This window comes from Ictalurus furcatus, chromosome 22, assembly GCF_023375685.1.
Source record: "Ictalurus furcatus strain D&B chromosome 22, Billie_1.0, whole genome shotgun sequence".
NCBI lineage: Eukaryota > Metazoa > Chordata > Actinopteri > Siluriformes > Ictaluridae > Ictalurus > Ictalurus furcatus.
This window is the reverse complement of record NC_071276.1, coordinates 13,228,515-13,252,592: the sequence shown is the minus strand read 5'-3', so window position 1 is coordinate 13,252,592 and position 24,078 is coordinate 13,228,515. Positions and strand designations below refer to the sequence as shown.

At 38.2% G+C, this 24,078-nt stretch overlaps 1 protein-coding gene across 7 annotated transcripts; it reads left to right on the top strand.

The window, feature by feature from the left end:
* Positions 1 to 1,189: 1,189 nt before the first annotated feature.
* On the top strand, positions 1,190 to 24,073 carry rufy3 (RUN and FYVE domain containing 3). Of its 7 annotated transcripts, none has more exons than XM_053654258.1 (18): positions 1,190 to 1,708; positions 14,391 to 14,564; positions 14,706 to 14,823; positions 14,927 to 15,028; positions 15,118 to 15,241; positions 15,416 to 15,480; positions 15,577 to 15,642; positions 15,731 to 15,800; positions 16,025 to 16,117; positions 17,787 to 17,870; positions 18,029 to 18,196; positions 18,905 to 19,002; positions 20,523 to 20,642; positions 21,283 to 21,406; positions 21,511 to 21,587; positions 21,718 to 21,742; positions 21,877 to 21,954; positions 23,774 to 24,073. In XM_053654258.1, exons 1-18 carry the CDS (start codon positions 1,435 to 1,437, stop codon positions 23,912 to 23,914), a joined length of 2,001 nt encoding a protein of 666 aa, XP_053510233.1. In that variant the 5' UTR covers positions 1,190 to 1,434; the 3' UTR covers positions 23,915 to 24,073. The 7 variants fall into 7 exon arrangements, with proteins under 7 accessions (XP_053510233.1, XP_053510235.1, XP_053510236.1 ...); XM_053654260.1 differs by having other exon boundaries at positions 21,511 to 21,583; positions 23,771 to 23,906; XM_053654261.1 differs by having other exon boundaries at positions 21,511 to 21,583; positions 23,774 to 23,900.
* Positions 24,074 to 24,078: the final 5 nt, after the last annotated feature.

The following is a 24,078-nucleotide window of genomic DNA, read 5'->3' as shown; positions in this document are numbered from 1 at the left end:
AATTCAAACAAGGTGTATTATTTGCTCTGTCATACTTCCCTGTGTACTGTTCACTGTGTTTGGTATTTGGATATACCAAATATTGGAAACATGGCATGAACCCATTAGGACAATACAATCTTGAAACACTTGCAGCAGCCATTAGGGTTTAAAAAAAAATGTTTTGTTGAATTATTGATAGACATTAGATTTTAGCCTCCCATGTAGTGGCGGCTGATCATGACATTAGATGGGAGGGCTAAAATCTAACATCTATCATTTGCTCAATAACGCAACTATTAGGGTTGAGCAATGCATTATATCATGAGGTATATGCCAAATTGTTCTAGTTTTGAAACAAGCTAGTTTAAACATAATCCATGACTGCCATAATATGGTTTTAAAGCAAATAATGAGAATTAAATCGAATCAACCAGAAAACAAAAGGAAAGTGACAGACAGACAGCGTATCTACAAATCATTTCTGCTGTAAGATATATTGTAAAGTTTGGAAGAGGGAAATGGGGATTGTAGAATGGATAATGGTGGTACCAAATGGTGATAAAAAGGCATACTGCAGGTACTGCAAATCAGAAATTTGTTACCATGGTGAATTTGTTCCCAAGTTCCCAAGCAAAGATGAAAGTAAAGGAGAAAATCCCAGCTGAAACAACAACAAAAAAAACAACAAAAAAAAAACAAACAAGAGAAACCATCACAGAAATTCTAATGGTTTCCACTACAAACCATTAGTTAACCATTATTGACCCTTAATGGTATCCACATAACATGCCACCAATAGAAGGGAACAAATTACCAATAGGACCCACAGGGACCATTACAGTTCCCATTAAAACAAATACAATTCCCATTATAAGCATTAAAACCATTATAAATTCTATTGTTTTGTTTTGTATTTCAGTAGAGACTTCTCTTCTCTTTCGTGCAATTTTTTTAGATGTAGCTGAGCTGGATATTTTTGTTAAGACCTGGCAACACTTGTACAGTCTGGGCTAGACAGAAATCAGCTCCAGTGTTACTTTCATACCATTCTGTGTATTTTTCTTACAATTGCTGGTATTGCTCTTGTACTAGGTTCAACAAAAGTAAATAATAATAATAATAATAATTAATACATGTATTTGTCCATTTATACCAGTCACCCCTGCTTCCAGCTAATATCTGGACCCGCCATCACAGTAAATAACCCCAGGTCAGGAGGAAGGCGTCTCCTCTGCACTGCACCGCGTGATGCCCACGTGACCCCACTGCTCAAAGTTTTGTCGTGTTTATGAAGGAAAGAACACGTCAAAGGGACTAGACATCATTCTCAGAGTTGCTTTTAAAATGCCATGAGAGACTGTGAGAAATGAAATGAAAAATAAGAAGCGCTGACAACTTTATTTTAGCTGTAGCTGAGGAAAAAAAGGGAACAGATTAATTTTTAAGCGGAACATGGCGGCGGAGCAGGACTCAAACACTGACTATCAAAACACAGGAGTTGAGGAAAGTTTAATCTCTTCGGGGGAAATAGATGGCCGACCCTCCATTCACGACAATAACGGACAATTTCCAAGCAGTCCGGAGGAAGACGCGTTTACTCCCACCTCCGTAATTTACTTTAAAGAAGCCCTGACTTCAGCTAGCATCCAGTTTGCCAAGAAAGACTCGAATCCTCCTGGCACGGTGAAGTATGAGTTTCACATCGAAACAACCAAGAAAACCAAAAGTGAGGGTTTGTTACTGTGTTTAATAACTATATTGTATACATGTGTGTGAGACGTTTTAACTGGCGGTTAAGCCAGCCGTGAAAGCCCGGTTATTAGCAGCATAGAAATTATTTAGGGGCACGGCTTTTACACACTTTGCGGTAACAGCACCGGAAGCGGAAAACGAGCGTCCCCGAGCTCATACACAACAAAAGCAAATCAACTTTTATACAAGACGATAGTTTTAAATAAATAAGTAACAAAACAAACATAACATTATTATTATTATTATTATTATTATTATTATTATTGTAGTTATATATCTAACCATAAATAATTTTTTAAACGTGTAGATGGTTCGTTTCACAGAGGAAGTCTGACACCAAAATATTACAAATTGAATTCATTTTAATGGACATTTCAAATTGGTAGACAATCAAACCCAGTTAAATCAGTTCACAATGACCTGCTCTATTGTCACCATAAAGATCAACTCGTTTTGCTGGAGAATTTTAAAGTAATTGCTCTTCAAATCATTGGATCTGTCACCAGAAGGCACTTTTTAATTCATTATAAAATGGACTATAATTGATTAAAAAGTGCCTCCTGGAACAATTCTATTGACCGATCCAGTGATGCTGAATCTCAATTACTTTAAAATTCTACAGTAAAATTAATTGCTCTTGATGATTACTGTAGAGTGTAGAATTTTAAAGTAATTGCAGTGGTTTTCCACGTGGGGGCCGCGAGGGGGCGCCCGGGGGGCCTCAACAATTTGGTCTGCCCATCCCTCCCACTAGTATGATTTCTCATTCTCACTCTCAGACAACCCCCCCACACACACAGACACACAATCAATTCCTAATGTAATGTAAAGATGTAATTATTAATAATAAAAAAGGGGGATATATTCAGAAGTCTGTATTTTTAATGTGTATTAAAGACATCTTGCAAAAGGGGGGCCTCAGTCAAAGGTTAATGCCATTTGGGGGGCCTTGCCCTGGAAAAGTTTGGGAACCCCCTGGAGTAGGTCACTGTGAACTGATATAAGTGGGTTTGATTGTCTACCAACTTGAAACATCTATTTTATAATGGATTAAAAAGTGCCTTCTGGTTCAAACATATTGACAGATTGAATGACTTTGAAGAGCAATTACTTTAACATTCTACAGTAAAATGAACTGATCTTTATTGTGAGCACAGAGTAGGTTAGATTTATAAAAACAGCAGCAGCGACAACCATATAGTTTCTTAAAATATGTTTTAGTAAAGGTACTAGTATTCAGCTTAATATTTTATAATGTGTGTTGTGTGTAAAACTGGATAGATTTTTGCCAGTTTACTATGTAAAGAATTATATATATTTAAAAAAAACTTTTAGCCTGTAAACTCAAACGCTGTAAATTTTTGGTTTTGTTACTTATTTATTTACTTTTGTTGTGTGGGAGCTCGCGGATGCTCACTTTCGGCGCTATTACCGTAAAGTGTGTAAAAGCCGCGCCCATAAAATGTATGTGTGGTTAGATTAAGTGTGCTGTCAGGAAGAGCGGCTGGTTTAACCGCAGTCTAAACTGGTAACTGTGTAACACTGTTATTTACGTTACTTATTTATATATGTTGGGGAAAACTCATTTTGTAAAAAAAATAATAATAATAATAAAAAAATTCCTGTTTTTTTTTTTAAAGGAAACGAACACAATTGTTGTGAGGCAGCATATAAAAGGTCCCTCGCCACGTAATGTAGTTAATCTGCCATTAAAGTTTCAGTAAAAATATAAACCTAACACCTGTATTCACAGATTTATGAATCCTTACTTACTGTCCACCTGTAAGTAAGAAATTTTACCCCCTTCCCCCCATCAACAATTACCATATGTCAGCCTTCTTCATGACGCCCACCTGTTATTACACATTTAATAATGTTTTTAATGTTTGGTAAACAAGAGTGTCTTTCTTTCTTTCCTCACTAAACTGAACAAATTAACTTTCTTAGTGTTAATCTGTCCAAACATCTCCCTTGACATGGGACTGAAGAGAAGGAGACTGGTTTCTCTCTTGGTTTTGACGCAACAGTCACGACAAATCAGGTTTACAGAAATATGTCTAAGTGATTAGCTGCAAGCTTTAGTCCACATGCTGAGGAAACTCCTGGAAGGAAAACTCCAGCCTGAAACTCATAACATATACGTGTATATTGACATATTTACGCTAGATTAAGTGATTCTGGTGCTAATATGTTGGTTGGTGCTGTATTTTGATTATTCCTGTGAGAAAGTAGTGGCTGTCTGCTACGCCGAGGTCACAGTGTGACTGTACTAGTGCACTTGATAGGTGAAAGAAATTGAACGATCTCAGCCGTAACTCAACCATCCGGTTTTGCTGTTTGATCTTGAAAGCGACGTTGTCATAGTGAGAAATCCAAGGGAGGAGTGGTAGAAGAGAGCAGGTTGAAGCTTTGGAAGCTGATATGTTTGAGCAGATGAGGAGGTGAGAGAGCTGACAGACTAAAAAAAAATGAAGCCCTGCCGCATCGTGCTCTTCAGGTAGAGATGAAGGAGAGCTAAATCCCACTGGCACTGGTGTCAGCAGGTAGTTGTTTGGAATCGTGGGTCATTTAGGAAACCCGCACGTCAATGATAGACGTTTAAAAAAAAAAAAAAAATCAACTCATATTTTAATCAGAAAATAAACTTTTGGACAATTGAAGGTCACATAGCGTATACATATTTATATGAAAGTTGTTTAGGAAGGGTTTTTCCTCTGAGGAAGAATCAGAATAAAAATGGGAAGCCTGCCAACCTCTGGTCTTCCCCGGGAGTGATCTTACTGTATGAAGCTTTAAGGAACCAAGTACAGTGTACACTGAATATGTTTGAGGTCAACTGTGAAATGATCTGTGACACATGACAAGGTGTTTCCTATAAGCTGGCTGAACTCGATGTTGTTTTCTGCTCTGTAGCGTCTGTGTCTGTCTCAAGGTTCAGCGTGGTGTTCATTCCGAGATGCTTTTCTGCTCACCATGTTTGTAAAGAATGGTTATTTGACTTACTGCAGCCTTCTTGAACCAGTCTGATCATTTGCCTCTGACATCTCTCATCAATAAGATGTTTCTACCCAACTGCTTCTCTCTGGATGTTTCTTTTATTTATTTATGGATTTATTGATCGATTTATTGATTTATTTAACCTTTATAAGCTGTTGTGTGTGACGGTCCTAGGATTTTGACCTGTATCTGCATGATTTTATGCATTGTGCTGCTGTAACATGATTGGCTGGTTCGATAATTGAGCGAATGAGCAGGGTTACAGAAGTTCCTGTGGCCAGCGAGTGTATGCAGTTCCAAATAAATGCTCCAGAAAAGGGTTGTGTGCAGAGATTCATGCAGTCCAGCTGATGTGAAGCTAATTACAAATCATAACATAGCTTGAGTTTAAAAAAAGGAAGTGATTATTTCTGTGGTTTCCAGGCAGCATTAGAAGGTTTGGATGGATTTGAATGACCGATGCAGTTGACTCGTAGAGGTCCAGCGAGCAGGCCGGATTCGACAGGTGTGCACGTACAGCTCAACAAAAGATACAACGGAGTGCACATACAGCATAATGACAAAAGACACAACAGGTCATTAAATCTGTTTGGAGCACACAGTAGCCTACTTGACACGTGGTGTTTATGATAATAATAGTGCCAGCTGAGACTACAGAAAGTAGTGTACTCAGCCAACGCAAAACCATAAACCATCTATTACCCATTAACCATTTCTTTACCTTAATTCTGTTTCTGTGAATGCTGAGATCTGCAGCTTTCATCTGAAAAACAAACCAAAAAAAAGAGGCCAATTTTCAAGTACGTGAGTAAAGACCTACATCTGAGCTTGATTCTCTCGCTCTTACTTAATTTTTCACAATATATATGCTGATTAAGATCCCAGACCTTGTGAAGTGTGTGTGTGTGTGTTTAGTCCTGTTACGCTGGAGCAAGGCCATTCAGGAATTTAGGTCACACTTAGCCGAGCATTTTTGCAGTCGCTGTGGAATTTTTTTTTTGTTTTGTTGATGAACGGAGCTAATGTGATGAAGCGCTGGTCGTTAAACCAGAGCAGTCAAGTCTATTGCACCATTCCACATTCAACATCATGGGTCATGTTCACTCACAGTTTTACATTTCAGATTTGTTTTCCTTTTTCATTTCAGCTTCACGTTTCTTTACGAACCCCTAAAAGTGAGCCCAGAGTTGTTGTTTTTTGTTTTGTTGTAGTTTTGAGCTGGATTTGTAAGAGGAAAATGTACACAAGTACTCTTACAATCCATTAGTGAGGGTTTTATTGATGATCTACTGCGTTAAGAATGACCTAAAAACTGTGCATTGTATTGGGAAGGGTTTCGTTACTCATTTCCAATCAAGTGTCAACATTAAGAATGTTTACACGAACAGTCTGCCCTTGTGATCACCGTGCAGCAGTTTTAGCTTTGTGTCTTGTAGTCTAAATGTGTAAATAATTCAGTTCTGCAGGGGTGGACACAGCAGTAGTCCGGGCTGCAGGACAAGCAGAGTTCCTGTCCAAGATATTTGTTTAACAACCACAAAACCGAAAAAAACCAACAACTTCTTATTGACTTGAAAATAGTTTTTTTTTTTAATGTCATATGTTTATTACGAAGAACACCAAATCTCATGGCAAACAACGTTCTGACTTTTATTTGTCAAGGACACAAACATGATGTGCATTAGACAGTTTATTAGAAGAAAATAATAACCATATACTCACTTCTTACTTTAATTGACTACGTTTACATGCACATCAAGTTCCTTTTTTAAGATCTATATTCGGGTTGCAGCCATATTCCGAATGCAGTGGTTATATGCGTACAGGCATCGGAATATTCCTGTATACATGGTTGCTGTAAATATGCCTGAGTTGCTCTTCCTAAAAGACTGGTCCAAAGGCTGATTGGCATCTCTAAATTGTACCTAGTGTGTGGTGCAATTGTCCTCTGTAATGGATTGGCACCCCGTCCAGGGTGTCCCCTGCCTTGTGCCCCGAGTCCCCTGGGATAGGCTCCAGGCTCCCCGCAGCTGTGTGTGTAGGGTAAGTGATGGATAGACTTGTGTGAGACTATATTTGGTAGAGGTGTGTAGTAATGGAGAGTAGTATTACCTCGCTTTTTTTTTTTAATGGTGAAAGAAATGGGAATTACTGTGGATGCACTACAATATAGTTTATTTACACCAAGTACTGTAAAAAGTTTTATTTAATTATCCTGTGTATAATACTCATTACTTATACACGGGCACATTGAAAAAACAAGATTATTTATTGATTTATTTTGTATAATAAAATTTCATCTTGTAAACGGAAAACTACGACAAAGGTAATTTGAGCTTGCCGAGCTTCACTGGCAAAACTCATGACCCTGAATGATTAATATTGAAATGGTTAACGTTCCTGCTGGATAGTGAAGGGGACAGTAACACTCATTTTACTGTATTATTAATTAATAGTTTCTCAGCTTTTTTATTTATTTTTAAACTAGATAAACAAGCAGTGAAGTACACACAAACCAAAATCTAAAGTAAACTTTTCTGCATCTGGCCGCTTCAAGATGACCGGTGCTCATGTTCTAATAATTAAAAGCAGTTTTTTCCAGAACTGAATTTGCTGCAGTTACAGTGAGGATACTAGTTAGTCCATACATTCCCTTCTTAAATGTGTGTGCACACGCACACACACACATACATACATACATACATACATACATACATGTGTATATATTGTTTGCTAGCAGTGAAATAATCGTTCTGCAACATAATCGTTCAATAATCGTTCATTAATATTTGATGCTCGTAAATCGGGAGAAAGAACCCCATAGACATATTCTTGAAATCACTGAAGTGCAAAGGTAATATTGATTAAAATGAAGGAGAAAAAAAGCTAAGTTTTCTGTATACTGAAGTAAGTGATGTGTGTTCTTTATAATTGAGTAATTGCATTATCATGTAGAATTTGCTGCTTATGTTTCTTACTCCAGCACCAAAATACTTTCTACTCTGTAGCTGTGTACACTATATTTACGTTTATTAGTGAGGGCTTATATACTTTCTTTTCCACACATGGCTGAACCTGCTAGCTCTGTCCTTGAGAGGCACTGATTGATTCGTCACCTTTTATTGATCTGGTGGTATTTCCTGACTAGTGTTTGAGTATTGCTCACTGAGTTGCATAAATCCGTTGAAAAAAAAAAAATCATCTTGCTTTTCTGCACGATCAGCAGGTCAGGTTTAAATGTAATCACTGTTTATCAGTGCAATATAGAAGTCACTAAACAGCAAATGGTTTCTGTTGATGAGGCTCGATTAGTAAAGCCTGTGCCTTTCACTGAGGCATGCTCACTGAGCCAAGAGAAACGGATTTCTAGATGAGCACACTCCTGCATCATCCTGATCCCCCGGGAATTCATCTCTCTCCCCGCTTGCACCATCTGCTCACGTGACTCCCACAATGCTGCTCAGCATCACAGCAGCCATCTTGGTCAACACCCACTCGGTTGCAGCGCACACAGCCAATCCAGTTAGCTTGAGTGGGGGCTGTGCGGAGTGAGACGGAGAGAGCGAGAGAGAGACAGTTGTGATTGTTGCTCCACCACTGAGCTGTTTGCAGCATCTCAGTCCTCTTGTCCTGCTGAGCAAGCCCGGAAAGCAGCCTAAATTCTATGCAAAGGATTTTCTCCTGATTCACTCGGGGACACAAAAGGGGACTTTATTTATTAAAAAAAAAAAAAGAATCCACACAAGAAGAAAAGCATCTTGCTTAGTACTGCCGTGGCTGCTGTTTTCCTTTCATTGCTCTTTATCCCATTGTTTCCTCGTCCTCCTAGCTTTCAAGGGCTGTTGGTAGGAGGTTGTTTTCATTCCTATTTAATCTGTATTCTGCTCTGTATTTGGGCCCTTGGGTGAGGGAGGCCATCGTTGTTGTTGTTGTTGTCGTAGTCACTGGGCCTCACAGCTGAGTCATGTCGGATCTGACGCCACAGAGCGAGGCGCCCACCCCCACCACAGACAAGATCACGCAGGCTGCCCGTGAGACCATCTACCTGTGCAACTTCCGCGTGTCTGTGGACGGCGAGTGGCTGTGTCTGCGTGAACTCAATGACATCTCGCTCACTCCCGAACCTGAGCCAGCACACGAAGGTAGGCGCTCGGGCCGCCATGCTGCTCAGTGAGCCTTCTGGGTAATGTAGTTTTGTAGGCGTGTAGACGTTTGTTTTTTTTTTGTTTGTTTTTTTTGTTTTGTTTTTTCTTGGTCCTCTTCAACAAACCATCCACTGTCTTCTTGTCTTAAATGCATTCCTGAAGAAATTGTAGTCATGTTGTAGAAATGAAGCATTAAGGATCGGAGAGGAAACCCTGCGGCTCTGCCATGTTGTCTTTTGTCTTGCTAACGCGTCCGATCATCATTATTGAATTATATGCAGGATTATGTCCTCTTTGCAGGAAGCCTACAGTACATTTCAGGTTAACAAATGAGCTGTTTTACTTCTCGCATGTAAACTTGATTTAGTTAAAATTGGATTTTAGTTATGAAAGAGGAAATTGTTTAAACCACTGTAAGGGGTGTTAAGTGAAGATCCAGTGCTGACCAAGCTTTCAGGTCGATCCTGAAGCTTCAAAGCATAGATACTGAAGTTACACTGAAGCATGGACTCTCATTGAGTAGGTTTACTTGTACACAATGCTACAATTCCTACAAAAACAGATCATATTTTGCATTAATGTATGAGCATGCTATTAGGTAATCTAATCTTGTGGAGTCTACACGTGTCAATAATTCGATTTCTTTCTAAATTCACGAAGCACCCCTACAGCTGCATTGCAACCTGCATATAAACGCTCTACTGAACAATACTTATTGCGTTTCATTGGGCATGATGCTCCGCTTTTCTCATGCTGTTAAACATCATTAATGCTTTTGGAGCAGGTCTATCCGGCTAGAAAAGCAAACAGTATCGGAGTAACAGTGTACGTTTGCTGAATAACCCAAATCCGGTCCAATACGAGATTATTTATGATTCCTTTGTGGCAGTTTTAGTGATCTGCTGGGAACAGATAAAGCTTTGTACCATTAGTGTGCTTGTAAACACGCTCAGTGTGATTGCGCGTGGAGTCGTGATTAAAGGGCGGAGATGCTCTCTGTAGCTCTGGGTTGAATGACAGCATCTGTCGTTCTAGTTAGTGCAATACTGTTAGAGTTGCAGGATGTAGCGTTTAAGAGTCGTCTGCTCTTTTTAAAATGTTATTAGTTCAAATGAACGTGTTTTAAAGGAATCACCTTTGAACCAAAGATAGCACTGTATGTCTTTTTCTTTCAGTATTGATTTATTGATCAGTATTGATTGATTTAAACCAATGGTTCCCATGTTCCTCTTATACCTAACATGCAGTGCTGTGGTTTTTATTTTATTTTAAATTAATTTTTTTAAATAAACATCCATCATCACCAATTAATCTTCCTTTCAGTGTTCTTCACAGGGACATGCAGTGCCGTGACAGGAGTCAACTCACATTTGTGTGTTGCCCCTCACACGTTAAGGCTCTTTAGCAACATTTTATACGTATGGACAGCTTTAGCCACTGTTCTGAGCGCTCATTTTAATGCATTCGACTCGGTGAGAGCCTTTTACGGTTGGGTGCTGCGTGTAATCTGTGATGAGGAGCTGCGCTTAAGAGAGAACTGCAGGCTGTTTGCTCTTTAAAAGTGCAGTTTCTCAGAGACATTTATTCAGACACGTATTGGATGTTGTTTAAGCGAGATGAATGTACTCTGTGCAGAAACGTCTCTGTGCAGAGTTCTGCTGTGATGGTGCTATTTTAAGGCACTTTGATTTTCATTGTATTAACACTTGGAGTGGGTGTGAAGTTTTGGCAGTAATATGCTCAATAAAACTGATTCTGTTGTGGCTTTGTGGAAAGGCCTCGGATCTCGAACAGGTGTTTAATTGATTAACAACAAAACAAAGTATATTGCACAAAAAACCAAACCTTTTCAGTACAAATCTATTGAAATAATAATCGAAATAATGATCGAGAGAATATACTTCAGCTATGTTAAACCTATGAAACTAATTTATTATTATTATTATTATTATTATTATTTTGGATGGGTGGTGGTGGTTTAGCGGTTAAGGCTCTGGTTTACTGAGTGGAAGGTCGGGGGTTGCCAAGCTGCCACTGTTGGGCCCTTGAGCAAGGCCCTTAACCCTCTCTGCTCCGGGGCGCTGTATCATAGCTGACACTGCACTCTGACCCCAACCTCCTGACATGCTGGGGTATGTGAAGAAAAGAATTTCACTGTGCATATGTATACGTGACCAATAAAGACTCAATATCATTATTTTTTTTTATAAAATGTTTTTTTTTTTTTTTTTTTTTTTTTTTTTACAGCAGTGACACTTTACCCCTGGATTACTATAACCCATATAGTTTAATGATCAAAACATATTTCTGCTTGTATAATACTGTTCAATGCTCATATTTTCCAGGGTGTAATATTGTTTCAGAGTGTGCACAGGCAGTGTCTAGTCAGATTTCACATTATTCAGACAATTGCATCAGCAAAGGTCTCTTTCTGTAGACAAGTCCTTGTGCTGTCTTTGAGGCTCAGTCAGTTATCAGGCATTTTTATGGCCCTCTTCATGCTACTAAGCTCATAAACCTGCCATGAAGAGAAGAGATTTCAAAGGTGTGTGCATTTTATGGCAGGCCAGTGCATTTAATTTCTGTGGCTTTGGCGGTTGGGCAAAAGCAGTAAGTGATTAAAGAATATAGCGTTTTTAATGCTTTCACTTGTGGCTGATTTAAGATATATGTGAACGAATGATGCAAAAGTGGAGGTATCTTATACAAAACACAGTTTTAACATAAGGAATAAAAGTTGGCAGGGCTTGCTCTTGAAAGGAAATCAACGACGGAGTGGTGCGATTAATTAACACCACACAGTTGATTATTTTTCTATAACAGCATGACCCATTGTGTTTTATTCCTCTTGGACAAAAGCAGTTTGCCAACATTAAAAATTATTATTTATTAAAGAATGACGTCATACTTTCTAGTTGTTTGATGATGTGGAATGTCAGCGAAACAAGTTATTTCCTGTTCTATCTTATATTACAGCAGCTAGAAACGGTCATTTTCTTCCCAGCCACATTTCTCTCATGAAGTTAAGGAATGCATGAATACAGCCTGTCAGCTGGAACTGCTCTCGGAGCCGTTTTAACAGAAAATGAATCGACACCAATCAGAATAGATAATTCATCAGCACTGGGGATCATTTGAATTAAATTTGTGCATGATACAGCCTAAGTAGTTAAAATGTTTGATGCATTTGTAGTTGATTTTAGTCTACATCCATGAAATGCATGGAAACACAAACAATTTTTTGTTTTTGTTTCTTTATTCTTTTCCATTGTCCTTTGCAAAGACTCATGGGAAGATTTCACAGAATTGGTGGAACAAATGCAAATGCTTGATGAGTTCAAAGGTGCGTATCGCGGCATCGCTTCCTCACTTCACTCCCACCTCCTCAGGCATCATTTGAAAGCTGTGTGACGTAGCCATCAAGACCTGCTCTAATCAGTCATTAGCTCCATTTCCTCTGAACACCGCTCCGCACGGCTACCGTCAAGCTTGAGTTCTCATTGGCCGTCTCTGTCACAGTTGTTTACTGTCTCTCATTCTGTCTCTTTAGTTTTCTCTTCACTGTATAGATGAGCTTGTTTCTCTTTGTCTGTTTTCTCAGATCCTGCCTCTCTGTCTGCCACAACCCATTCTCTCTGGCTGATTTTTTTTCCTGGCACTTGCATGGTGTTCTAGACATTTCACACTCACTATAATTCCCTAGGGCACTGCACCACTAATTAGTTCCTGCAGGTCTGAGATGTTGAAGGTTTTTTTTAAATTTTTAAAAAAATTTTTTTTTTTTGCTTGCTTGTCTCAAGAATATCCTGTAACCGCATCTGACTTTTAGTACTGCAAAACCGCCTGTCTGCTGAAGATGGAGGTTGTAAGTGTGATTTAAAAAAACAAAAACAAAAAACATTGTGAGTAGCATAGATTTTTCGATATCGGTGTGACCCACACTTCTTCAAATCTTGTCACTTTCCTTTAAATGAGAACTGAAACCATCTCTCTGACACCAGATCTTAAGGTTAGTTTATGCTTCTGTGGGATCAAATTCACTGACACTTTCAGTTTTAAAGAGCAACAACAATCTGCATTCCTGTTACACATTATGGGGCGCACATGTCTACTTTAATAACATGTCTAGGTTAATAACTGCTAATAGTGTTCAATTTGCTTTAGGATGCTGGTGCTAAAAACTTTATGCTCTGGTAAAAGCACACTTTTATCTAGACTCGTGTTTAGAGGTTGACCGATTAATTACCACTATTAATAACCGATTTGCTGGAGCTGTCTGTTATCAGCAAAAATCCACACCGATAGTTTTTCCTGGTTGCGTCTGTTGTGGGAGCAGCTGACGAGGATCTGCTGTCATTATATAGTATGAAAGCGGCCTCTGGAGTGTTACTTTTTGGTTCAGTTTGGAGATATATATATATATATATATATATATATATATATATATATATATATATATATATATATATATATATATATATATCTTACTTTAATATTCATTAATAGCTTTTTTTTTTTTTTAAAAAGTACAGTACATTTTCATGGTACAGTCAGTACTGTTTATTTTTGATCTAAAGTTCAGTAATATTTTACTTTGAGGGTTTTCCTTCAGTATCAAGTCTAAAAAATCTGTTGATTTAATCGGTTATCGGCAAGTACTGCCCAAATCCACAATGGGTTGACCTCTACTCATAATCATGTCTTGTTGCGTTTGTTCCAATAATTATATAGGTGTTTATCTGTAATGATAATGATGAGCCTTGTTTAACTCAAACACTGAATAAAACATTAATATATCCTGCAGAATGCAAGATATATTAATCATACTTATAATTGTGTGTAATTAATTGCATGTAACTGGAAGGTGTTGGACATTTAGAGAAACTAACAAGGCTTTACTTTATGGCTTACAGGCTTAAGTGCAGATTAAGTGGCTTCTTTTTCTCTCTCAGGTCATTGCAGTTGTTTCTTAAGCAAAAAAACCCCCCAAAAAACAAGAAGTTAAATTTGTGCTTTTTTGTTTCAACAAAAGTTTGGTCTTTTTTCCAAGCACTGAAGTGACCTCTTTAAAGTGGGTTCAGCATTTGAAGAGCAGAAGGTGCCATTATATGAGACGTTAAACAAAAGTGCCCGCACTTTGTTTGAGTGGAGATTAAATTGAGGATCTTGATTGGTGACTAAATGGTTTCAAGTTAAGCACCTATATTTGGTGATTCTTATTTGTTCTTATTACGTACCGTATGTAACCTTTCTAGCATACTAGTCACACGTGCTGCAGTTTCTTATACTTATTATGCAAGTTGCAGTCTAAGAACAAAGATGTCTGGTGAATAGAAATGAGAAGTAAAAATATATGGAAAGAAATGTACTGCATTGTTTGTGCCATTATATTGTGCAGATTGACTGATCCAAAATGTTCTACTTTAAGTTTTTCTTCAAGCCAACAGCTTGTGATCATTTTATTTGACCGTAAGTGCTTTATAATGTTTCATGTGGTGTTTCATGTGCCCTCAGATCCCAAGGACCCCATCGCCATTGAGAGGCTTAACCTGATGAACATGGCCAAGCTGAGCATCAAGGGCTTGATTGAGTCAGCTCTAAACCTGGGCCGCACACTGGACTCGGACTACGCCCCACTGCAGCAATTCTTCGTCGTGATGGAGCACTGTCTTAAACACGGACTCAAAAGTATGACGCATACTTTGGAGCATAAATCATTTCAACTTTCTTTGTTCTTTTCCAATGTTCTTATACTGTCTCTCTCTCTCTCTCTCTCTCTCTCTCTCTCTCTCTCTCTCTCTCTTTGTCCAAACTCATAATGTATTAAAGGCAAGAAGACGTTCCTCGGGCAGAACAAGTCGTTTTGGGGTCCTCTGGAGCTAGTGGAGAAGTTGACTCCAGAAGCTGGTGAAATCACAGCTAGTGTCAAAGACCTTCCTGGCCTCAAGTAAGTCAAGTCTGCTGTTTTTTGTTTGTTTGTTTGTTTGTTTTTTTAATAAACATGTTTTATAATTCATAATTCCTGGTACTGATACGGTTTCTTCTTTTAGAACTCCTTTAGGAAGAGGCAGAGCATGGCTGAGACTGGCCCTCATGCAAAAGAAGCTCTCAGACTACATGAAGACCATCATTAACAGAAAGGATCTTTTAAGGTGGGCTCTGATGTGCAAGCATGCATGTGAAAAGACACGTTTCATGTCGCCCTGCTTCTAAAATGTTTGGTCCCCCCCCCCCCTTTTAGTGAGTTCTATGAGCCCAATGCTCTGATGATGGAGGAAGAGGGAGCTGTAATTGCTGGACTGTTGGTGGGACTCAATGTCATTGATGCAAATTTGTGCATGAAGGGAGAAGATTTGGACTCTCAGGTACTTTCTTATTTTATAGAACACCTCTGAAACGTCATAACCACATGATTTAACCTATATCACCTATTATAACTTGCTAATGTGACGGTAGGGTTAAACCTTTATGCCGTGTATTTGTACTTTAATTTCAATTCCAGTTGGGGTGTGTGTTTTACTCACGTGTTATCTCGGCAGGTTGGTGTGATCGATTTTTCCATGTATCTAAAAGATGGAGGTCACAGCAGCAAGAGCACAGAGGGGTGAGTTCATATTCATTGTGCCTTATAATATGAATGAGATGACTTCTGATAGTTTGACCATTACTCATTACAATATTTTATATTGTCCTATTTTAGTGATGGACAAATCACAGCAATCCTTGACCAGAAAAATTATGTTGAGGAGCTCAACAGACATTTAAGGTAGAGTAACTGCTTCAGCTATTTCTTTGGTTTATGATTTGTTTGGCCTTGTTTTGCTAACGCTTTGTATATCCCTCCTCTTCGACAGTGCTTCTGTGAATAACCTTCAAGCCAAAGTCGATGCCCTTGAAAAGTCCAACACAAAACTTACAGAGGAGGTGTGTATTAATATTTTAAATCCAACAGTGTAATCCACTATAGGTTATAAATATAAAAATGGCTCCAATCCAGGTTTCAGTAGCCTGACTCTACATTTGTATTCTTATTGCATTTCTTTTCCTTTGCCATTGTATAAAGCAGCAAGATGTTTGTTGTGAGAAGAGGTTGGAAAATACTGGAATCTGTTCCTGCTGCCACTAAATCTTTTGTCCGATTATTACAGCTTGCAGTTGCAAACAACAGAATCATCACTTTGCAAGAGGAAGTAGAGCGGATGAAGGAGGAAAGCTCTTACCTTGTGGAATCCAATCGCAAGGTACAGTATTGTTACTCTACAAAGTGTCCCAAAAGTTTCCATACATAGGGGACTGTGTTTGCCAGCACCACGCTGGTTGTGCCTTCAACCTGTGGTCTGTGTGGGGCCTAATGCCCCAGTATAGTGATGGGGACACTATACTTTTAAATCAGCACCTATACTATACTATACCATAAAAACAGCACCTATACTATACCGTAAAAACAGCACCTGTACTATACTATACCGTAAAAACAGCACCTGTACTATACTATACCGTAAAAACAGCACCTATACTATACCGTAAAAACAGCACCTATACTATACCATAAAAACAGCACCTATACCCTAAAAACAGCACCTATACTATATTATACCGTAAAAACAGCACCTATACTATACTGTAAAAACAGCACCTATACTATACTATACCGTAAAAACAGCACCTATACTATACCGTAAAAACAGCACCTATACTATACTATACCGTAAAAACAGCACCTATACTATACTGTAAAAACAGCACCTATACTATACTGTAAAAACAGCACCTGTACTATACTATACTATAAAAACAGCACCTATACTATACCGTAAAAACAGCACCTATACTGTAAAAACAGCACCTGTACTATATTATACCGTTAAAAACACCACCTGTACTGTACTATACTATACCATAAAAACACCACCTATACTATACCATAAAAACAGCACCTGTACTATACTATACTATACCGTAAAAACAGCACATATACTATACCGTAAAAACAGCACCTATACTATACCGTAAAAACAGCACCTGTACTATACTATACCGTAAAAACAGCACCTATACTATACCGTAAAAACAGCACCTATACTATACTGTAAAAACATTAAAACTTTCGGATGAGACGTTAAACCTGATTCTCTGTGGTAAATAAAAATCCCAGGACACTTATCCTAAAAGAGTAGGGGTATACCCCGGTGTCCTGCTGAAATTCCCCCACTGGCCCTCTAAGAATCCCCACCTCTGAATTGGCTACATCACTTTCTCCTCTCCACTAATAGCTGGTGTGTGGTGGGCGTTCTTGCGCACTATGGCTGCCATCACATCATCCAGGTGGATGCTACACACTAGTTGTGGTTGAGGAGATTTCCCCCCCCATACTATGTAAAGCACTTTGAGTGTCTAGAAAAGCTCTATATCAATGTCGGTGGATGTTGGTGGACGTCCGCTTCTCGGTTGGTCCTCAACACTTCCACACTTTTTGAATTTATTAGTAAGTTTGCCGACAGTGTGGTGTGTGATGTGCTGGCCATGTTTCCTGTTAAAGTCTATCACAAGCTTGCGACATCTTCCCGATCCAACCACGAGTATGATTTTAATAAGTTCTCCTTTTATCAAAGGCATTCTTAAAGGCTGTCTGAAAAAAGAAAATATTATATTATGTTTTTATATTATAATATTAAACTAAGTATGAAAAATCTTGGAAGACGTATAGCTAAAAAGTGTTAATTTCCCCTATGTATGGAGACACTTGGGACACCCGGTATATCACCATCACCTTTTGTGCACAAACTGTGTCCAGGTGTATGTCAGAATATTTATTTACTTAGGGATTTCAGAGTTTTAAATATCAAGTGCTTTAAATAACCTGACATGATTTAAACATAACTAAAATGCAGTTCTGTGTGTTTCTCACAGTCATTGAGACCAGATGGAGCTGCAGACGGCCAAGTACTTGGGGAAACTCGCAAGCAGCTCAAAGAGGAAACTCAGCTCAGACTGGTCAGTTAGATCTTGAGTCTGCGGCACGCTGTCTAGAGTAGACATGTCTTTATTTAGCTAGTTTATATCTAAGAACGTCGGAGATGTGCATTTAGGCAGTGATTAGCCAAACAATCGGTGCTGAAACATGAAACATTACTCTGATGGCTTCTGTGTAGGATGTAGAGAAAGAGCTGGAGGTGCAGATCGGGATGAGACAGGAGATGGAATTGTCTATGAAGATGCTGGAGAAGGACATTTGTGAGAAACACGATGCGCTGGTGGAGCTCAGACATCAGCTCGATGATCTGCGCAGAATCAACCATGAGCTCTCCCACAAGACCCAGGTACAAGAGTATAATCACCACCGACGTGTATAACTAAGAGTATACCACAGCACTGGTGAATTGATTAATTTGTTAAAACAGCTCCAGCTTCAAGGCAAATCTCAGGTTTATATGCACACGCTCGTTCACATACATTATCATTTCTATAGTAACAGCTAATTCTAAAGGACTAGTATGGTGGATGCTCCACATAAGTGGTTAAAATGTTTAATCATTAATATGGTGATGTTTCCTGTCAGATGTTTATTTGCAGTTTTTGGAAAGAGTCTCTAGTGTTAGCATTTTGTGAGAGTCAGAGTTAAAGGTTTCAGACATGGGAGAGTTTTCAGAATGGAGGACTTTGCGCTTTGTGGTATTTTGGTAACATGACAAGCTGTCTAGCGGACGTTCCACAAGATTAAATTTAACTATGAATGGATACAAAGTGCAAGGGGTCATTCTTAAAGAAATAAAAAGTCGTTAGTGATAAAAATGACTGTTGTATAAGAGGAATAAAACACTTGGGGACATGCTGTTATAAGGAAACTAATCAATACCAGCCCATCATTGATTATTTTCCTACAACAGCATGCCCTGTCAGCTTTTATTTCTCACATGTATAATTAATATCATTGAATTAGACCTTTGTACAGCCCTATTAAACACAACATTAAAAATAGGTTTTAGGCATGTGCTAATGAGTCTGGGTGTGTTTTGTGTGCGTTGCAGAGCTCAGAGACCAGTGTGAAACAGAAGAGTGAGATCATCAGTCGCTTTGAAGAGAAAACAAACCAGATGGCTGCCACTATTAAACAACTGGAGCACAGGTAAGCTCTCATACGCTTGAACACTTACACAAGTCATGTTGGAAATCCGTGCCTTTTTATTTTTGTAGCCACTAATACAAATTAGGCTGAACATAAATATTACTGGATTGCTTATCTGCTCTGTTTCAAGTTCTGCACTCACCTTTTCTTGAAATAACTCCTCTCTGCCTTATGTCTCTTATTGTTTTGCTTTGTTCTTTCATTTTGCATCCCTTCCATGTCATCCTTTCTTTTCTGTTCCTCTCGTCAGCGAGAAAGACGTGGTCAAGCAAGCACGGAACTTGAATTTGGCTGCAGGAAAACTGCTGCAAAAGCAACAATAGATCATTTTTGCAAACGCATATTAATAGTTTCATCAATACATATCCTCAATTTGACTTTGCATATCATAGAAACAACTAGGATATTTATTTTCGAATGGGTTCGCTTTCTGTCGCGATTCCTTTCTCTTTCCTCATGGACTACCATGTTTTTGCTTCTACTGTGAATATCACACTCCACACAAGCGCTCCTCCTCTCTTAGTCTTTCCAGCATTTTTTTTTTTTGTGGTTCGCCAGATACAAAATACAGCAGTTTCAGATAGTGTGAGAAAGACTCAAGATTTGCTTAATATCCAACAGCTTTTTATTGTTTGATTTAGTTTTTTGGGGGGTTCTGAGTTTATATGTAGGAAATGTTAACATAACAATGCATCTCTCGTATCTCTACAGTGTATCTCTTTACTCTTTGAATAACCGAACTTCAGGATGTTAGAACGGAGGCTTTGGATATCAAAAGCTTTAACATGGTAACTAGATCTGGTTAAACATGTACCATTAGTTATTTGCAAAGTATGTCATTTTTTTCAATACTCTTTCTGGCCAGTTTTTAACTTCATATTTTGGCCTAACTTATGTTTTGACGTTTAAGCCCTATGATATTGCAGAAGTGAAATGGACCTTGATAAGCGACCACTCACCTGTGTGTAAGTTGAGTGTACTGAATTATGCTCCTGAGTGTAAAAAAAAATATGCAATTGACTAAAGTGAAAGCATACACTCAGGAGATTTCGCTTTGGTAGAAGAACGTGAGCTTAAATAACATTCAAACATAATATCAGCTCGAGTCCGAACTGACAGCAGATGTGATGCTGGTGGAGGTTAATGCCAAATGTGAAAGGTGTGGTCCTGTATTAAACCCCAAAATAAATTCTTCAAGGTTTCTGTGGACGAGGTTGTTCTCTCGATTGCAATTAAATGATGAAAGTGTATGTGGACTTTAACAATCTATGTAAAATGTAGTACAGTAGCATAATAAAGATCAAATCCAACACTTGAGCTTTCTTCACTTTCTTTGGCTTTCCATATAGCCTCTACATTTCCTACACTCATCCCCTTGTCTTAGGATTTTACTTTTTTTTTCTGCTTGTTTTTGTCTCTTTCTTGTTCATTTCGGTTTGACGTTATTGAGATTCTCCTCCCTGTCATGGCATTTTAGTTCTCATTTTTTACCTCATTAAGTTCATCTGGCTCAACTACAGATCTAAACAGGCAGAGAAGCAGAGGGACCTGGCCGAGGAGGCGAACAGGCTCTTCAAGCAGGAGTTCGGAGACAAAATTGCGAGTCTGCAGCAAGAAGTGGAGCATTTACAAAAGCAGAGGTATGCAGCATTCCTTCATTTTACTCATTTTATTGATTGACTGAGTTTATATACGCAGTGCCACCATATATTTATCTGTATAGTGCTCCAAAGTGTTATAGTGCTGTTTTTGGATTTAAATCGGAAGCAAGTTTGGCCTAAACCACAAGGTGTGGGGGTTTTTTTTTTTTTTTGGTAAGTAAATATGGACCCTACCAGTATGCCACTGGACAACACTGAAAAACTAGGTGCAAACTTCAGAGGTAGAAATGGCAGCACTGTCTCAAACTCCGCTACATCACTCCATAATACCACTTCATACTTGGTCTCAACTAGGCATGTGTGTGAGAATTTTTTAATCCAGCTGGTGCAGTTGTGTTTTTTTGTTTGTTTGTTTTTTTTATCTACCTGTAGTATTTTCTAACAAATTTAGTTGGTTCTATTTCCCATAATATAAACAAACTAGTAGCCTAATTTAAACCACTGCAACCATGACCAAGCAGTTCTTGTTTATTTTTTTGTTTGTTTGTTTTTTTTTGTAGACTTATCTGACTACTTGCTTGTGTCTGCATGAAAAAAAAGTTTTTTTTGAATGAATACAGACCAGTCCAAACCACAGACTTAAAGCTGTGTATGATGTTTTTTGGGGGTGGGGGAGCAGGAACAGTTTGGAGCAGGAGCTGAGGAAGGAGCGAGGGAGGCGGGGCAGTCAGCATTCAGATACCCTGCTGGGAAAAACCCCTCCGAACAGAGACATGAGGCAACAAGTAGAGGACATCAGAAAGGTGACACTCCATTTGAAAATGAGAAATGAGTTGCCATTTTCAAACTGCAGAATTATTTCTGTTTTAATTAATTGTTTTTTAATTTATTTAATTTATTTATTCAGGAGCTGGAAGCGGTCAAAAAAGAGAACGGCACACTTCGAAATGTGTTAGAAGAGAAAACAAGTCTCGGTTCAAGTTTGTAAGCCTTTGTTTATTCAAACGTAAACGAGCACATACATTTGCAGTGTTTAAGTAAATCTTTGAATCATGCATGAAGTGATTCAAAAGTACAAATAAATTCAATCGCTACTTATTTTTTTGTTGTCTAGGTCACTTTCACATGAAGATGAACAGGTACATTACAGTTTAGTCATTCTTTATTTGTTGATGCACAGAAACTAATCGTGCTATGTACATGTTCTTTAAGAATGTAAGCATGGTGAATGTGTCCTGTGTGGTAATGTGTGATTTATTTCTCTTTCATGCAGAACCAGCCACTTGATGAAGAGCCAGAGCTGTCTATCTGCTCAAAGTGCCAACATTCGGAAGCTCTAAGCAATCCTAAGGTATCAGTTATCCTCTCTCAAGGAAGACTTGAAGATTAGGATAGAAATGGGTGAGATTTCATTATGATAAGTAAGGATTAAAACATGATGGTTCTAGGAAAATAGTAAACAGTGGTGTGCTGCAAAGTTTCTTTTTTATTTAGGCCTGCTACATATTTCACAAGGGGCATTCCCAGGCTATACACGTAGAATTTTTGTGCATCCAGAGGCATTACCCCAGGCACATCAAAATCAAAGAAGAATGCATTTCCAGAAATAATAGCCGTTTCATATCTCTGACCCATTGCTGCCTTTACTTTGCTGCCCCTTTGCGGATTAGCCGTTAACCTCTGGCACGGTACCAGAACATGCCCAAGGTGTGCAAGTAATTGCATCAACTTGGTCGTGTTTGGGTTCTTGCATAGCGTATGTAACATGCCTTATATACATCAGGGATTTGCCATAATGGAAAACTCCACCATTTTAACAATTATACTTTTTTGTTTACTTTTTACTTCTTTCATAAATAATGTTTTTTTTTTTATCATCCCCAAGTCCCTCTAAATTAGTTGTCATTATAAAGTCTATAATGCATTAGAATGAGTGCATTAATATAAACCTGTGCTTTTCCCTGCAGGCAGAACTACTTCAGAGCTGCTGCTCTAAAAAAATAAAATAAATAATGAACACCTTCTGACCAATCAAATTCAAGAGTTCAGCAGCGTGGTATAAAAATATTTAATGCCATTATTTCTTTGGCCTTTGAGTAGTTCAAAGGAAACTGTAAATTCCTCATTAATCCCTTTTATTCAGGAAATTTGTCTGTTTTAATTTTATATTTAGAAAATCTCTTTTAAAAATTCTAACAATTGCAAATTTGTAAGGCATGACACAGCTTAAAGAGGGTGGATATTACCAGTCAGAGCTTTGATACTTCATTTTTATGAAATCTAATGAAATTCTCATTCATTAGTATTGCTAATGATTTTGGTAATTAATCCTATCATTAATTTTCGAACATTATTTTATACTTTATTTTCAAAATCTAGCAGTCTTGCTGTTGGACACTTGAGCTCATTCAGTCCTCTCTGAAACTATTGGAACAGCAATAATAATAATAGTAATAATAAACTTTTTATTTTATAGAGTGCCTTTAAAAGCAGTACACAAAAAATAAAAATAACAATAGTAATGATAAAGTAGACATCAGAATAATAAAAGTAGACATCAGAAAGGCCAATTAATTTTTGTGCTGTACACCAGATACATTTGGGTTTGAGATGAAAGTTATATGATATGAGAGTTTAACATTTCAGCTTTTATTTCCTGGTATGTTTGTGCAATGCCTCTGATTGATTTTTTTCCCGCTTTTCTCCCACAGACAGCTCTCTGATCTTCATGTTTGCTCATCCTTTTTAACAAGTGCAGTTTCCATAACTGAAAGCTAAAACCAAGAGTAGATATTAAGCTCTATTTATTGTTGAAACAATCAGTCTAACAGGGTAACAAGAAACACCAGCCAGTCACGTGTTCCGATATTTTTGCTCACCTACAAATTGGGTGGTCAGATATAAAATGTGCCATGTTCTATGTCATGTAACACATCTACATATACATACCAGGAAATAAAAGCTGAAATTCAAAACTCTTTTTATATTCACCTTTTGGTCTCAAACCTAAATGTCTTCAGTCTACAGCAAAAAACAAAAAAGGAATCGTCCTTGCCGTTCCAATAGTTTCAGAGAGGACTGTACATGGTATATTCTACACCGAGAAATTTAGCTCTCCTCTAAAAGGACGGTGTTGAAATGTATTTTCTCTTGCTTTATCATTTTAGCAGGAGTGTAAGAACTGCAGCGGAGTGTTCTGCAAGAACTGCATGCTCAACGAAATCCCCCTGCCATCGTCCATCACCCCAGAACGTGTGTGTGACGTGTGCTACTCCCAGCTACTGCAGCAGTACGCCTCAAGCCCATCCTGAGTCACTTCTCTTCTTTCAGTAAAGAATATTCAAAACCGGAGCAGACCCGATTTAATCCATGTTTAAGCTTTCATCACCAGCAGTGAGGTTTTCTGTGTAGTTGTGCTTTTTTTCAAAAAGGGAGTGTTTGTGTTACTTAATTCTTACGTTATTTGCATCAAATT

What these genes read in the sequence shown, in the direction of transcription:
- rufy3 (XM_053654256.1), top strand. Translation starts at nt 1,435, where the DNA reads ATGGCGGCGGAGCAGGACTCAAACACTGACTATCAAAACACAGGAGTT. An exon ending in AACAGAAAGGATCTTTTAAG is followed by an intron (nt 15,029 to 15,117) that starts GTGGGCTCTGAT and finishes CCCCCCTTTTAG; the next exon opens with TGAGTTCTATGAGCCCAATG. An exon ending in ACAAGTCTCGGTTCAAGTTT is followed by an intron (nt 21,588 to 21,717) that starts GTAAGCCTTTGT and finishes TTTGTTGTCTAG; the next exon opens with GTCACTTTCACATGAAGATG.